Below are 18,498 nucleotides of genomic sequence, written 5' to 3'. Positions count from 1 at the left end.
GTAAGGAACACGTTGCCAGTCTCAGATTTGGTTGCAATAAGAGCTTGATGTAGACCTCCATCTCATATAATATATGTAAATTTATGTATATTTGTGATATATGATATTATCATATATCACAAATCTATTGATTTCTCTTTCTCTCACCTCAGACATAACTTTCACTTGGGTCCCAGGGGAGGGGAGTTGTAAACTACATTTAGATTGTTACGATACCAATACATCAGGATGCAAGAGATTAATGGACGATAAGTGTTGAATGAGTAATTTGAGCTTTGTTACTGTCTGATCAGCTGGTTCTTAAGTCAGGCTCTTTTATATAAAGTCAAATGATCAAGGACAGCTGGGTCTGGTTTAGAACAGCTAAAAGATTTTAATTTTATCAGAATCAAACTGGCAACTTTCTCATTACCAGGACACTACCCATCTAACTATTCATCTTTTACCATATATTGATTAACTGTTACACCTGTTGACGGCTAATTCTTTTTCCAGAGAGCACCTACAGGTATGGAGGCTGCAGCTACTACGCTACAACTCAGATTTGAAACAGCTGTCCTCGATCAAAAGAAGCTTCACAATCTGGCCTGTAAAGGTAAATAACCAATCATCAAAATAACCAACAACTACATTATAATGATAAATGCAGGTAAACTGTATTCAATTAATAACTGTGTAAACTGTATTCATATTACTAATGTGCACATTTTACCTAATGCAACAAGTAATTTTAATCTATCTCTATCAGAGATTTGTAGTAGGTTTACCTGCATTCGACATTATAATGTAGTTGTTGGTTATTTTGATGCTATTATTGCTTTACTGGTACGTCCTGGGTTAACGTTAACACAAAAGAAATTTTCATCAACTCCTCTGAATAGATTTCAACTAAGAAATTGAAAGAATAGCTTATGGTACAATGTCTTTACAATTTTCAATCAAAATTAAAAAAATTTCCTATCTTTTACTCTCGCTTAAAAAAACCTCATAATTTTAATTACAGTCTTTAAAAGAATCAAGAATCAATAATTTATTACAACAATACAAAATGTATATATTGTATCATTGACATCAATTAGGCCAAGAAGTCTCAATACTCCATAACATTAAAGTGCCCAGTAATTTAGGGTCCATGCCCTATAGAAAGATTTTTTTTTACTAATGATCAAACAAGATTTAAAATTGAAAAGTTGTAAAACTTGTAACATCCTTTTTAGTTAACGACTCAATGAGCTGATTGACGTAAGTAATATATTCTTACAATAATATCCACAGCTCAGGGGCTTAACAATGAATTTAAATCCTTTTTAGCTAATCCCTTGTTTTCTCATTTAGATATTAATATCCTGTACACAACCTACACTGTTTTCTTGTTGCAGCATATGTTTCGTGGGTCAGATTCTACGCCAGCTACCCCAAAGACGTAAGAGACACTTTTAACTTCAAGGAGCTTCACCTTGGTCACTTTGCCAAGAGTTTTGCACTCAGAGACCCTCCTACAAGTATTGGGGGTCTAGGGAAGCCCAGTTTCAAGCAAGACAATCAAAGGTAAGATCTTTGGAATTTCTGGTACATAAGTACTTGAGATATGTGATTTTGCTGGAGACTTGTTTGTGTGTTGTTTTTAGTATTGGTGGTTCTACATGAAGGAGGACTCTCGTAACTCTTTACTTTAGGAGGACAGAAGGAAACTCTTTACTTCAACTTAGAACCCTTTATCTTCACATCAGAGTACTAAGAGCAATAATTGACAATAGATTACTGGCGTAAGCTAATTTTTAGAACTCCAGGTTGACGCTATCACTTTGTATTATAATATTAAACATTAAGTAGTTGCAATATTAAATTTGGTACATATTGGTCGTTCTAGTTTAGTTTTTGATTTAGGTAGCATTTAGCTCTGTATGATTGTTCCTATTCCAACACATTTTGGTGATGAACACACTATAGAAAAGTGTACCAAAACTAACCTGTCTAGAAGTCGTGTCTCAAGAAAGAGTTTATGCTTCAAGAGAACTGAGGTCACAACCACCTCAGCTAAACAATCATTCCTACCTTCCTTTCTTACTTAAGACTTTTGGTTGAATTAGATTACAAATATGAAAATAATTCTATCAATTTGTGATATTTCAAACTCTTGTCTAAATATCTGTTATAGCATACACTTTACCACTATTTTAACTGTCACAAACACCAAAACCCTTTCTCTGCATAACAAGATCTTTTAATGTGAAGATTTTAAATATTTTGACCCACACAGAAATCAAACTCTATAGTTCGGCCGCTTAGAAAACGACCTGCGCGCTAATGCTAAACCAATGCTGGAGGAGGTCGCTTTCTAAGCGGCCGAACTATAGTTAGTAATCAAGTGCTACAATGAAGCCCCCAAACATTAGGCAATTTGGTCGCTTGTCGATGCGCGATATTTGATTGCCCGCGACTATATTGCCGAAATATTACGTATGGGGGTGTTTCAATCGGATTGCAGGCGGCGACTTCCTGATTGCTCAATTTTCCCTGGCCAGATGACCTTCCACCAGGTTACAATTCGTAAGTTTTGCGCACACTTTTCACAATGGCATCACAAGTTTCTGGAATTATTTTCCTAAGCTCTGTATCGAAATTCTAGTAGAAAACTTTAAATCTTCTGCCCGTAGCTAAAAATTGCAATGTAGCTGCAAGGAAATATTTTGTGCTACTTGGCTGCATTAGGAAAGTGACTCCCTTTTTGATTAAAGGCTCTACTAACTTAGGAGGGGACAGAGATTATCTTAAAACATTCTAAGGTAGTTTTTGTAATTGTCTGGATAACTTTTATGTCCTTAAAAGAGATATTTCACTAAACTTGTGCCCTTTTTGCCCCAAACCCTTTTTATCCCTTTTTCTTTTCATTTCCACAACACGGAACTACTATTACAGCAGCAGCTACCTCTTCAAGCTCCGTAGGATACCAAGTGAATCCATTTATGGCTTAATGTCACAAGGTATATGAAAGAAGCGATCATGCGGTACAGAATATGTACATATACTGAATATGTACATGCTGTTACAGACTTTGAAATTTATATAATACTTCTTTATCTCCTTGCAGTGGAGTCTACAAAATGTTGGATCTCTTTTGGCTATTGTCAGATAATGTAAATAAAGGGATGAGTTCTAACTTTTCAACGGAGAAATACATACTGATCGAATTAATGTTGTAGATTTTTTATGAATATGGTAGAATCTTTTAACTTGTTCAGTGCGGCATACCTTCAAACAGGCGCTCGCCAATGGTGGTGAGGCCCGGGCGAAGCCCCGCCGCGCAACTGAATTGGTGAACGTAATTGGCATTCAAATATTTCAGTCTGACGAATAAAAAGACACGTATCTTTATTTACTTTCCGTCAATATTATTGTCAAATTAGTGAGTACTGTTACTAATTACATCAGTTAATTTATTTATTGATTAGTATTAAAAACGTGAGACATTGATTATGTCAATGACCATCTATATAAATAAAATTAGAGTTTTGTCTGTACATTGCTCAGAATTATACATTTTTAGGTTATTTATACGTTTTATAGATTAAACAAGCAGAAATGAGTCTTATCTCTATTTCTGTCTGTCTGTAACACTCAAGGTGGCATTTTACGCTATCTTCTCCAGGAAAACGAGAGTACCTATCAAGATCCAAGTCATTTTAATGTATTCACTGGATTGCCGAGAGTGTTTAGCCCTTAAAGTATGGTCTCACTACTTTGTAAATAAAATCACGGACGTTGAAAAATGCAGTTTTATGCGATTTTTGTCAAGTCTTTTTCAGTTTTTACAACATAATCTTCTATGGATAAATAACGAACAGCTGTTCGGATCAAGATTATTTTTTCTAGCTGTCACTGATGTGTTTAAAAATGTTGTTTACAAATACCACAACTATTTTCGATCACGTTTGAACCCAACCAAGTGAGTTTAAAAACGTTTTTCTTACATAACGGATTTAATTAATCGCAATTGCAATAATATAGTGTAACCGTGAATGAAATTAAATAACTAGGCATCATCCAGGTCAGGAACCAGAGATTCTTTGTGTATAAAATTGTTCTTGAGTTTTGATAACCAGAAAGAAGACTCAGTGTTGTACACGGCTCGGAAACTTAAATTTATTAATGATCATCGCCAATAGCTTAGAAACAAGGTTTCCACTCATTGACGGCACATCAGTGGCGGTTGTGTAAAGTGTAAAGTAAAAAATCACAACTGCAGTGGGTGATTGTAACAGAGGTTTACGGATGATGCTAAACTCGCTTTTCCAATTTGTCACTTTCTGTTCCTAACTACTGTTCTTAATATAAGAAGGTTTCAACTGACTACAATAAGATCCCCGTGCGTAGAACGGGCACACAGCTAGTCAAACAAAAATTTAAATTACAATTACTATTAGAAAATGTATTCTAATTATTAACCAGAATAAAGATAATTTTGCTCTTACTTTATCGTTTTTTTACTTGAGTATTAACTTAAGTACCCTGTAATCAATGTCCGGGCAAAAATTAATTGTTCTACTAAACTTTACCTGTGGTCCCTTAAGATGAAAATTGTGGCTTAACTCATACTAGTGCTCTACCTTCTCTGAAAATAGTAATCTCTAAGTCTTTGTGATTGACCATTGTGGTGCCCACGGTGTCAGCATGGTACATATTACGGTACACAGATTTACCCCAACCGTTGCTCAGTCAGGGCACCAGCTGTAATATTCACAAATCTGCCAAGCAATAAAGCCATAATCCGACGTTGCCTTGCGAATCGATAGCAGTTCACGAGTCACACCTCTGAAATCCGACAAGAAAGTAAACTGTTTCCAGCAAGAAACCTTCGGCCATGACAAATCCCACTTGGGTTTGACTGCGTAAATATACTATAAAAAAATTAAGATGCCATTACAAGAGCAATTTAGTGAACAAAATGAGCAAGTAATGGTGTGATGATGGATGGAGCAGAGCGAGGGAAAAGTGGCGTCCCTAACACGATAACCACCCCGGCCATTGTGCAGCATAACTCATGCTCTATAAGTGATTCACACACTTCCAATAACATGTTCGGCCCGCCGCATTATCTCTTAATACCCTCGTCCGACCAATCTCAGCGACAATGCGGCCACATTGTTTGTCGTCAGGTTCAATCTGAAGACCTCGGAGTGGAAGTTTGAAAAAATGTTAATATAATGTCTAGTAGCTTGGTTTTATTTGGAATTGAAACGGTATCTGCATACCTTAGATAGTTAGATTGCAGTTTTGGTAAGTGTTACTGTGGAAGTTTCTAAGGAAATTAAGCATCAATTGGATCGGACAAATTTTCTTTAGCTCTTTCTCAAACCCTGAAGCTGACAAACAGTATTGTAATGAAGAATACTTGTTACTCTATTCATTTATTACTATAGTGTGGCGTCAACTTAGCCACAGCAATCAATAACCTTGGATTATTTTTCACAATGAAAATTGTTTTTACTTGTGTTTGGTTCATCTTTGGTCATCTTGATGGTTGTAGGAAAAGGAAGTTTGAGTTCAAATAAGGTTCGGATAGATGTTTGTAAGAACTAAAATCAGAGGCGGCCCTACATAAAGGCGAACAAGGCGGTGCCTAGGGGCTCAAGCTTTTTAGAGGCCCTGCACAGCCGTACTTCAGGTATTAAGAGAGGCCCGCTATTGAACTTCGCCTTGGGCCCCACAATCTCTAAGGCCGCCTCTGACTAAAATCACCCTGACTTGTAAATGAAATTATCTCATTAACCTACATTAACCAAACAAATCTGTTTTTTCTTCTGATTGTAAAGTCTCATACAAAACTACAGCAACTCTAAAGCAAATCAAAGATCTTCTGTGTAGCGTATATCAACAATTATTTCTTTTCACAACATTCTAAAAGCCATTACAGTGTCCATAAAATTATCGTTAGCCTTCTACATTATTAACTCCAGTTTACAAAGTTATGTTATGGTTGCACCATTTGAAAGTGTCATAACGTAAGGATTAAACATACTCCATTAGAGATTTATTGGTACTTTCCTGTAAAAGGAAACATTCATTATTATTGATGATTTCTTTTTGATATATCCTTATTTTATTTTTTATCTGATACTAGCTGTAACCCGCGGGCTTTGCCCCGTTTAACTTCTTAGTTTTCAAGATTATCTCGTTCGCATGGCTCAATCACGTCCTGGTTGAAGTTTGTTCGCTACGCTCACTCACCTTTAGGTTGGAGCTCGTTCGCTGCGCTCACTTGCCTTCAGGTTAGCTCGTTCGCTACGCTAACTCGCCTCCAGGTTGAAGTTCGTTCGCTACGCTCACTTACCTTTTGGTTGCAAATTAGCTGTTATCATAAATGTAAAAGAAATAATAGTGCTGCACCCTGTTGGTAATCCTTGTAACTTTAATGCTATTGAACATCATAGAACAGAACCAACTTGTTTAATTGAAACAGCTGTTAAGATTCAATAATTCCATTTCTCATAAGGTTAACATGGGAAACTCCAGAGCCACTGGGGCGGAGCCCGAAAGGATTTTTGAAATAAGAATATGCCTATATGTTAATCGGGAATGTGAGCTATCATCATGCCAAATTTCAGCCCAATCCGACCAGTATTTTTCGAGTTTACTTTTCCCATACACACATACAGCAACCACCTCTTTTTTATAATAGTATAGATATTGATATTAACAAATTGAAACATATTAGCTGACAACTACGATAAGGATCAATATTGTTCAGTATCAACAAATAATAAAAAAAACTTATATTGAAATTAAACTGGTCTATAGTAACCTAACTAATCAAACTTGCTGTAACGTTTCAAAATTCCGTTTTACAGCCTATTCCCCATAGCATAATTTAAAACCAGAAACTCGTTTTGGTAGTTTCTTGTCTAGTAACGATAAACTGATTTTTTGGTGTCTCCTCTTCATTTATCGGTTTTTAAAAGCTGATTTCAACATTTATCATGATCAATTGAAACCATTTATTCGTAAACTACTTCTTGTTCATTGGTATTATAGAAAGTGAAGCATTTACTATTTAATTTACCCTTAAACCAAAGAGAAACATTTTGTTGACATCAGTTCACTCAAACATTACTTATCTTGAAACTCAAAAACCAGATTTAAATTTAACTTAAGTTTAACTAATTTAATTTAAGTTAGTAAACTGTTATCTATATTCAAAACAATTAAATCTTTTCATACACAATTACTTAAACATCATTACAGTCAAAGGTGACCGCAAAAAATAGAGCCTGGCCTATGGTGAAAACTTAAATAGTTCACCTATTTACTCCATTGTACTCATTCATTTGCATAAACTCTGTGTTTGAACATCAATGTTTCTATTTAAGATTTCCTTCTGACTCCTTGCCGGACGTCCCCATGATATGACAGAAAATTGATAGTTCCTTAAAAAAAGTAGATTTTTAGGTTTGGTGTACCAAATCTTATTGATTTATCTGTTGTCGTTTAAAATATAAGAATAAGAAAATATTAAGCCCATGCGGGATTTTATATACACTATGTATAAAAAACAAGTTTATCAGAACATTTATAAGTAAACTTGTTACCTGATGTTGTGGGAACTAAAATAAGTAACATGCTACTGGAGAGTTGTGAACAGCTGTGGTCCTCATTGTTAATATTTGATCCACAATTTACTCCTCCTTGGCTACGTTGACTAAATGAAAATTTCCCCTATTTATTTAGTTAAACAAAATAAATTGTAAATAAAAAAAACATAAATATTACTCTTAATTGATCTTGAAAAATCCATATCTTGAAAAAACAGTGTCAAGTACTTGACAAAGAATAAAAATAAATGTTATCAGCAATCTGACAAGTACTTTCTCCCATTAGCTTGTCAACAACCCTTATCATGGGTAGGTGGGAGCAACTATTATATTTTATAGGGAAAATCACAAAAGTTGCAATAACTTTTGAACAGTAATTGTTTCAGCAATGAGGGGTGCACTATTTTGTTTAGAATTAATTACCTATAAAGACCACAACACATACATTTTCATAAAAATCGTTTTTTTTTTGCTAAAAATAAATTTTTATATTTTATAGGGGGTTTATGGGAAAATAACATAAGTCACAATAACTTTTGAAGCGTAATTTTGACGGAAATGGGATTTGTATAATTTTGTTCAAAATTTAAAGGACTATAACATACATTTTTTTTATCTTTCGGACCATTTTTGAGAAAATATTATTACACACACACAAGCATCACTTTGAAAACCACTTTTTTGGGATCATGGGGCCCAATACGGATGTATCCACTCAAAACACAAACTTGAAAATTTTTATGAAAGCAATACTTTCTCCATATACTATGTATAGAGGGAAAGTAAATAATACCATGAGCGCTCCTAGATTTTTCAAAACAAATCAATTTGATCAAAACTGCAACTCATCTAGCTTTTTATAACTTTTTTTATAGCTTTTTATAAAAACATTAATTATGATCCTCTTAAAGTATATATGCACAAAATATAAATACAATTATAAACCCATTAAATTAGAATCTGTACTCAAATAATGTGTTACCCAAAACTGAATTTGAAATCAGCTGTTTGTTAAACTGAAAATATAAACATTGTTGGTCCTTTTAGCGTACCATTAATTATGTATGAACTAGCTGTACCCGCGGGCTTTGCCCCGTTTAACTTCTTAATTTTCAAGATGATCTCGTTCGCATGGCTCAATCACGTCCTGGTTGAAGTTCGTTCGCTACGCTCACTCACATTTAGGTTGGAGCTCGTTCGCTGCGCTCACTTGCCTTCAGGTTAGCTCGTTCGCTACGCTAACTCGTCTCCAGGTTGAAGTTCGTTCGCTACGCTCACTCACCTTTTGGTTGCAAATTAGCTGTTGTCATAAATTAAAATAAATAATAGTGTTGCACCCTGTTGGTAATCCTTGTAACTTTAATGCTATTGAACATCATAGAACAGAACCAACTTGTTTAATTGAAACAGCTGTTAAGATTCATTAATTCCTTTTAAATATGAAAAATCATAAGGCTCACATGGGAAACTCCAGAGCCACTGGGGCGGAGCCCGAGAGTCCGATCACAATAAAAACACCTTAGTTTTCCTATTTAATGCCTAAAGAATCAATGTACCAAATTTCAGCCTCCTAGGTAAATGGGAAGTGGGAGAATTAGTGATGAGTGAGTGTGTCAGTGAGTCAGTGAGGGCTTTGCCTTTTATAAGTATAGATATACACTCAATAAATAAGTAAATTAACTTTGCATACATTATCCTTAACCAAATGCTGAATTTGTGCCACTTTTCCAGAATGTTTACAGCTAGGTATTATTCCAAACACTAATTAAAAATATTATTGTAGGTTGGTAGGCTTGAAAAACTATTTAAATTAAATTTATGAAAAAAAACTACAACCCTTCAACATTCCCTTAATTTTAAAATTATCTCCCCTTCAAAAGAAGAATCATGAAAATACGTCAAGTGCAATTGGTTGCCTCAGAATTTTTGTACAAAAATATTCCCTCCACGTTTTAATATTTTGTTGTCAATGTATTAATGATGAGACTGAATATCACGAGTAAATTACAGTATGATTATTAATACTACCATAAATTGCAGTTAACAGAACTTTCTTGTATAACAAGTACCACTTTCATAGATACTGTACAATGTTGCTTTACTATCTACATAAAAAGTTCAAAACAAATACGCTAAATAAATATTATTTGTATTTTAAATTTGCTCAAGTTAAAAGGATAGAGAAGCACAGAAAAATGTAACAGAAAAAGAGATAATCGACAGCCTAATAATGCATTTACTATTGAGATTTTGTTTACCGACTGAACAATTTTATGAAACCCGTAATTAAATTACACTTTGTTTTCCCGCTGTGCAATCTCCCAAAAAGTCGTTGGCGACGATCAACGTATCTTTTAACTTTTTATAGGTTTTCAAATGCTCTTTATATATTTCCCAGAAAATTGGTAATTATGTTGGTGTGCCTCTAATGAGCAAATCTGGGGTGAAAGTTTGCAGAGATTAATTAAATGAAAAAAAAATGTTATTACAAAATTATATTAACTAAAATATATTTACTAAAAACATATAATTTTGAAATAGTAGCCAGGAACGACGAAGCCTGTGCGTGGGCAGTCATTCTTAACATAGCTTCAGCGGGAATGTTGCTGGAAGTCAACAGTGCCGGAAGGTCAAATAATTTATTCTTGTGCATTTGACCTTCCGGCACTGTTGACTTTCTGCAACGCGTCCGCTTCAGCACCAAATTAAAATACCGGTACAGTAATCTACTAATTGATAATTTTTCCAAGATAAAATACGCCTTTCACTCTCACCAAAAGAGCCACAGCAGACCAACTTAATCATTGTAAGAATGAACAAACAAAAAAATTAAAAATTAATTATATTATAAACACTCACTGAGCTTTGGAACCACTCACGTATCTTTCACCTTCATATCATTTTCCTTCCTTAGGCAATTATTGAAGCAAGAAGAGAATTCTACAACCAAGTTACAAAAATCTGTAGGCTACAGTATTTGAAATACTTGTTTTTATCCACCCCCCCCCCCCCCACCCCCACAGAGACATTTGCAATTCTGTGGGTGCGCCTCCGATCGGCGTATCGCGGGTCAAAGTTCGCTGAGATGAAGCAATCCGTGTAGCAACCGTGTTCGGTCCAGCGCCGCCAATGATAGCCCTGCTTGCGGCACCAAATTGCTCTAACCACCTTTAAAACACACAAAATTGAGCGTAAACTCGCCTAGTTAACCAATACGATACGATAAATGAATACACGGTTGAATTCGGCCGGTTTTGTAACGCGGTTTGGTCACGTCGCGGCCGTCGCATGACGTAAGTTGACGGTCATGTTGGTGACGCTATGGGTTATTTGCTGGGTTAACGTTTTGCTTATTCGGTTAGAATGGGTAGTAGGTCATGTGGAGAGGCTTTGAATTGGACTGGACAACATTTTAAAAGTGGTACTTTACTTGGTACGTTATGTGAAGAGCTGTCCATGGATTGGACAACATTACAGGGGTGGTACAGCATGCGGAGAGGTTCACAAACTGGAGAACATTAATTTATAGTACTAAGGAAGGATCGGAAGTCTAATAATTTACAACCATTTATTAGACAACGTTCTAAGCTATGAAGGGTGGCTCTAGAAAAGAATTAAAAACTCGGGGGTCAATGTCTCCTAAGCTAACGCTAAATTAGGCCCTGTAGTTTTCAAAGCTACAGAACATTTGTACTGTAAGTTCTGCCCACTTCGGAAACGGTTGCACACGCTTAAAAAGTGTCTTGTTTCGAATCGCCGACTGCGAAATATAACGCACTCTCACCCACCCTCATTCCAGTATTGCAACTAACTGAAAATAACTTATGTGTTTCCTCCTCTTTTTGTTAAACTCGCATATCGGTACACAATTGTTGATTTTTGCTCTCAAATTCAGGAAATGTAACATTGCTATGAAATGAACGTTTCATACTAGTAAAATCCGTTTAAAACCGCAAGAGTGCGAATTTGTACCCTATTTCCCTCGTGGTTGCAAGAAGTCCTTTCCGGCCGCATTAGTGCATATTCGTGTCCTCCTCAGCCTACACCTCTGTCCTAAACTTGCTGGTTTGTCCGGTGTGGACGGCAACAAGACGACTGGAAGAATCAATCGAATACGGAAAGCTGTGTGGAGTTTTTGTTTGAAGTAACGAGAGAGGCGAGGCGAGAAGAACGTCGTGTTCGCGCCGTGGCACAATGGCAGCCATTACAGATTGGTCGCGCACTTTACACAATGCAATGGATCCTTTTTAACCACGTAAATGTGAGGCAATCATTTCTACAGGAAGCCTGTGAAACGCACGTGTAATAGGGGTGCCGACCTGGTGTTGCGATGCTACCCTTGGTAATTTACCCTGGCTAAGAAGTTGTGTACCCTCCATGGATACTTGGTGGGAGTTTGTGCCGGGGCGTTGAGTGGTGTAGCTTCTAAGAAATGCTTATGGAGGATTGTAATTTTATTTAGTGAAAATGTACATGTTTGTTCTCTGCGAATGGTTTTAGGCTAAAGGTACTTTGTGACCTCGGATATTTATTTTAATTGGCCAAAAACGTTGCAGCTCAAGAATTAATACTTCTTATAGGAAGGAATTTAAGCTTTTTTTATAGATAGTTTAAACGTCTCAAATTCTAGTAGACATGCCGTGGATTGTACCCGTAACCACAGAAAACATACAGTATGTTTTCTGTGCCGTAACTCCCTTGTAGTCTGAAGCGCCAGCAACGCGCCCATGGCTGCATCCAGTTAGTTCTTACGTGTTGGGATATTTAATCTTGTATCACTTACAAGATTAAGTGATATCAGTCAATCAGTGATATAAGTGATATCAGTCTGCAGCCTGAAAAGTTTTGACAGTAGAAGCGATTTCTAGTTAATCCCCAAGGTGCTAGGTAAGAATAATTCTTCATCTTTACTAAGCTCAGGGTTGTTTTGGAAGGTCCTTCATTCAGTAAAACTTCGGTATTTGAAGATGTCCATCACAATGAAGTGAGCTCATGTCTTGAATTAAATTTGACGTAAGTAATGTTTAAAAAAGGAAGAGTATATTCTTTGATCATAACTTTAAAAAGTCATGATTTATTTTTACCCTAACTGATTTATCAAGATAACCGTTACAAGTTATCTTTAAATATGCTTGCTGCTTTAAATATGTTTGCTTCTGCGTCCTGTATCTGCCTCGTTATCTTTTATATTCGGTTAACACTGAATAACAATAATTCACATAACACGAACATGGGAAACACAACGACCATGAAATAAACACAGGGTCAACAGTAATTTGTATAATGCATGTTCTTCATCTTATATTCAGCCAATTTTTTTTCCAACCCTAAAGACATACATTTCGTGCAAAAGATACTTGAGATAATTTTCTGCTACAACCCCCCTTAGAATTTGTACTAAACAAAAGAAAAGCGTGTAAAGGAAAAATTACGTATATAATTAATTATCGATCGATCAGATCGATTATTAATTGGAAAGATTGTGAGGCCAAATCACTGTTATATAATAGAAAAATAATGTATCTTAGAACTTAAGCTTATAAATTGTTAGCTTATAAAAAGACACAATTCAATGGTTTGTAACTGTAACCGATTGAAACAGTTTCAGTTGCTTGACGATCGGTACTCTCGATTCGTTTCTAAACAGTGAAAGGTCTGTCGCGTCTCTTGATATCTACCGATGTTGGCGTGTAAAAGACAATCTGGCCAGGCAATGAACACAGTCGTGATCGGCAGAACAGATTGTAGCTGGGCTAATGAAGATGGGTGATTGTGTCGCGCCGGCGACGGTAGCGAATAAAGGAATAATGAAGACAAAACCCGGTGTTGATGAGACCAGCGGTAATGGGGACAATTAAACCACCTGGATAGAGACATTAGGACAATAATCTATCAAATTTGGATAATCAAAAGCCGACACGCAGCCCTTGCATTCGTCTTGTGGCGGCGATCGATCAGAGGAACCACGCGATGTTTGGCTATCGGGTCCATAATACGTTTTTATTTGGAAGGGGTGAACTGAGGAGCCAAGGTGCTTCATCTGGATATGTCGGATCGTCGATGTCTTCAAAGACCTTCAATATCCAACCACCTGATGAATGCCTGCATTTACCGATCAATTCTTCCTTGGAAGGCGACTCCCTATAACCAAATTGCCAAGAATTGTCCTTATTACCTTTAAGATCACTTCGCGAAAGCAGGTGATCAGTAATTTTCTCTGACCTACTGCACTTCCTTCGTAGTGGGACACCTTCATACAAACACATTGCCTTTGCATACCACCTATCATCGATCAATGGGCGATCGATCTTCTTTCTTTGTCTAATTTTTCGCCTATCGTTACGGTGTCTGAAATTTTTTTAACACCATGGGCATTTCAAACTGTTTTTGTAAGGGAAATTCCTAATGTACCTTTCTTTTATACTGCGGTTCACCCAGTCAGCTAGTGGTCTCTCCATAACAATAATAATTACCATAGATAAAACATACTCCCTTTGTAGATTTCAATTTTATCGTTAGTTCTGTCCGGTGTACTGTAGAGGTCGTATTTTGTTTCCAATTTGGTTCTTGATATTTCAGTAATTCGCCTAACCAAATACAACGATCAATACTATCCCCTAGTTATACCCAAACAGTAAAGCACATATCTTAACCTTAAAACAATAGAAGCAAAATTTCCTCAACACTAATGATTAGTGTCACCAACATGAATATGCACGACACAATACACGAAAAACGAGCTTCGATTAGTGTCACCAACATGAATATGTCACAACACAAGACACGAAAAACGAGCTTCAAAATTGACAATGGGATGAAAAGTCAACATGTGTTTGTTAGTACGTGTAATTAAAATTTACGTACGTGCAATTAATGTTGGCTAGGCAATAAAAGTGAAATGTCATTACACACGTTTCGTGTGAACCAACGAGAGCATTTTTCAGTAGATGGTTGAGCTAAAAACTATTTCCTCTTCAGGAAATTGTATATGTGGCATTGTGGGCATTACTTATTCGTTGTAGTAAACCACTTAGCTTGCTTTCAGCACTTTAAACGACGGTGATATTGTCGTTCAATCAGCTGACACATTGACTACAGCTGCAGATAGTGATCGACAAATGTCCCAATCTGTAAACTCCACACGGGTCACGCCAGTCGCGTATTAGCCGCAATCTGACGATCACCGCCGTATCACATTACATATCGCCGGATATAACCTCTATCTTTTATTCCATTTTATTCTATCACCAAAGTGTCTTATAATGTCGCTGAGAATGATGGGTAGTGATAAACATCGCTGTCAGTGACACTCTGTGTGTGACTTGGCTAACCTGTGCCAGCGAGAAGGAGCATTGGTCATTGGTCAAGTATTAGTACATGAGAAGTGGGAAACAATCAAGTTTATGTATTTTCATGTTTAGTTTTCGGAAATTGACGTACAAAGTTATTTCATCATCTAATTTTAATTGTTGACGCGATGTCTGAAATGAAGTAAAATACTAGAAGTAAATAAATCAGCGCTTTAATTTTCCCACTTTTGTTTTGCATATAATTGAGTCTAACTACCATCACTATTTCAATACCATTAGGCCTGCACCCCGTGTACCAGTATGCCCCATTTGTTCCTCCGCAAGGCAGTAAGCTTTAAAATGACTTTAGTCGTACAAATTGGTTAAGAAGAACAGACAAAAGGAAGATGTTACAGAGAAAACCGTCATTGTATTAAGTATATAGATAGGCAATCCAGTGTTGACCGCATTGATAAGATAATGCAAGGTGGCCGAACTCGCATCAGTAATATTTGGCTTATCAGTCCAACATGTGACCTTGTCGAAGTATGCTTGGGAAATGTTATGCTTAAATAAATTCAATTGATTTAACTAGTCAGGTGCGTCTAGCCTACTTCTTACATACATGTTTTACGTCATTGAGTTGGGAGTTGGGAGATGGGGAGTTTTATTTAACATTGTGATTACAATAAAAAGAGCTTACCCGTTGCGCGTTGCTGCGATTTCAAACAATATTAGTCAAATAAAATTAATATTGAACGACGCACACGTTGAAAAAAATAGTGATTTAATCCCTACATGAGATTTTAGTTTAAACTGAAATCCTCAAGAATACAATAACTCAAATCGTTTGTAAGAGAAAAATGGGAACCCTTTTTAACCAACCTCAAATTATGGACATAATTGATGTTAAAGAGAAAACCTTCATTGTAAGTATATAGATAGGCAATCCATATTAGTAATCATTGCTTCTTCTAAATTGAATTCTTAACACATAGCCTTAGGATGTAAACAGACACCATCTTCAGTTATCAATTTACGCAAATGCATATCATCTTTTGTTAATGCACCTTATTTTGTTTTTTATCATGTTTAAGTTTGTCATTAGCCCTTTTTGGAGGAAGTGCCGTTTTTACTGTAAAGATATTGCGTTTGATCAAGGCCAAGGCCCCATTAGAAAAACCAGCCATGCTGCAGGATCAGGATCCTTGACGTCACACTAGTGGATAGATTCACTGCCATATCCATATTTAGGTAAATAAAGCTGGCTGTCGGTCAGATATTTTACGGTAAGATTTTAGTACAACTCCACTACTGTGATGTAGTTTTGTGCTGCCCGCGCTACAGCATGGCCTGTTTTTCTAGTGGGGTCTTGGTTTACATTTTTATTGTGAAGTTGGTCGAATAACCGAGTTACAATATCTGCATTCATCAACCTCCGTCTACTTGCACCTTATCATGTTTGACAGACCAACCCTCGTGTTGCAGGTACGGGAGGGAGTCTCGAGGTGGAAGAGATCTCCAGTACAGACCCAAGGCACCCCCAGCTGTCCGGGCTACTGTCAGCGAGTTCTCCAGCGGACTGGAGCCTATGAAGAAGAAAAAAAAGAAATCTCCAGATTGATCCTACCGCAAGAATACGTACACTGCAAATGCAATCGCATCATGTAAATACGGGTGTGCATATTTTTAATGTTTGAAATAGTTATGTTTTTAAGGTAGTTGTTTTAATTTACCCCACCTTTCTACCTATTCTTAAGTGCTTAAGTACAGATTATGAGACAGTGCCAATGTACTATGCAGAATAATGTGATTGATTATAATTAATACATCAAAATACATTCTACACTCTTAAAATACAAAACAACCACAAACTCAACGTTCGGCCACATTTTTTTGGTGTTCCGCGTACGAATAAACCAACTGCACATGGATCTAAATTTAAGAAAATAGTCCCGATTAACCCATTTAGCTTTGTTATTAAAAGCTGTTGTGTTTATCATCGTAAATAATACTTTGTATAGATTTTACTACAATATCGACATTTAGTTAAATTTAAATATAAAGACTATTTCAGATTTAAAATTTAATTAGACAATAGATGTCGCACAACGGTCGTAAACTGTAGAAAAATAAGATGGAAACCATATTTTGGAACATATTCGTAAAGGTAAACAATGTGCGAAACTTACGTTTTGTTTGTACAAATATAGTTTTTATCACACGGGCAAAATCTCTTCTCGACCCCCACGCTCATTTTCCCAAACTATAAATCTTATTTGGCAATCCGGAGGCTAACATCTACAATGGACTATAAATCTTGTCGAAATGTGTGACATTATGGACTCTAGTGAATAGTGATGAAATATACCATTTTCCTACAGTTACCTGACACTGAAAAAGCAGGCTACCTGCACTTGCACTGATTATTAGCACGCAAAGAAAGTAATTGCTGCATTTACTTACTTTTTCCGCACTCAGTTTACTTTGCCGCATTCCAGTATTCCAACCAAACAACAAAAAACCGTGGACTTTATAAAGTACGTAATACGTGTACGCTTCAAAATAAATCCACGACTCCTTTTCCATAAAATTGGACCGTTAATACCCTCTAACATTGAACAAAGTATGCCCAACTTTATATATACGACGTAAACACAGCTTTTACTCACAGTATGGGTCAAAGATTCGTGAAATGCGACCAACTGCTGATGCGTGATTTACATGTAGGCTAAGTGACTATCTTTATTCCATACAACAAATGTAATGAAAAAAAAACGACGAATATAGGAATATAGGCTACTTGAGCAAATTATCTAAATAGCATAAATATCTGCTTATTAGGTTATCAGAATTGCCCAATTCGTATACTATTTATTTTTCAAATGAAACTCGAATTAATATAAAAAATTCATTTGGTTAAAATATTATATCGGTTTGATTAACATAAAATAGTTCATACAGGCAAACTATCAGTTCTATTTCATGTGAAAAAATAAACAACCCCTAAATAAAATACAAAGATAAAACAGTATTTGTTAATTAATTATTATTTCTTTTATTGCTGACAATATTCCCGTGGCGGAGCACGGGCGGTTAACTAGTACACTTACACACTTAACCATACTTAACTAAACACTTAACACTTACACCTAAGTTGGCAATACTACTTCTACGATCAGCTGGTGCAGCCTTTGACTATTGATACTACGACTTGACCTGTTGTATCGTGTTCAACATTCTACTTTCGTTCGATGCTTGGATTTAACCTAATCTAAACGTGTTGTTTAGTGTTTGAAAGACTATTTATGGAAAATTGTCATCTGTAATGCGAGCGCAAAGTGCCTTTGCTGCACTCGAGAATAAACATCGCGCACTAGTTACACAAATAACTAGTTCGTTATATATAATAGAACAAAACAAAAACATTGTGCAGCAGGTAATGTCGAACCTAAAAGTATATCCTTGAAGCTTGAGGATGGGTCGATTATTTGACCTACAGTATTCTCCGAGTAAAATGTGTGGATTACCACTGTCTTCATAGTTAATAACGACAATAACCATCAAAAATGTGACGAGCACAGCTGACATTTAAGATAACCTTCACAGCCTCGATGTAT

The 18,498-nt window shown here is 36.1% G+C and overlaps 1 protein-coding gene across 1 annotated transcript in view; it reads left to right on the top strand.

The window, feature by feature from the left end:
- Positions 1 to 16,555, top strand: part of LOC128992084 (probable ATP-dependent RNA helicase DDX31) — a 41,469-nt gene extending 24,914 nt beyond the window's left edge. Inside the window, exons 10-12 of the mRNA XM_054415490.1 lie at positions 496 to 595; positions 1,380 to 1,548; positions 16,367 to 16,555. Of these exons, the coding sequence (XP_054271465.1) occupies positions 496 to 595; positions 1,380 to 1,548; positions 16,367 to 16,502 (405 nt within the window). The 3' untranslated portion in view covers positions 16,503 to 16,555. The remainder of the gene's footprint in view (positions 1 to 495; positions 596 to 1,379; positions 1,549 to 16,366) is intronic.
- Positions 16,556 to 18,498: the final 1,943 nt, after the last annotated feature.

This window comes from Macrosteles quadrilineatus, unplaced genomic scaffold (genome assembly GCF_028750875.1).
Source record: "Macrosteles quadrilineatus isolate MER2022 unplaced genomic scaffold, UCM_ALF_1.0 Scaffold_4__1_contigs__length_99947679, whole genome shotgun sequence".
NCBI classification, from domain to species: domain Eukaryota; kingdom Metazoa; phylum Arthropoda; class Insecta; order Hemiptera; family Cicadellidae; genus Macrosteles; species Macrosteles quadrilineatus.
The sequence above is the reverse complement of the archived record's forward strand: the minus strand, read 5'-3'. Positions and strand labels throughout refer to the sequence as shown.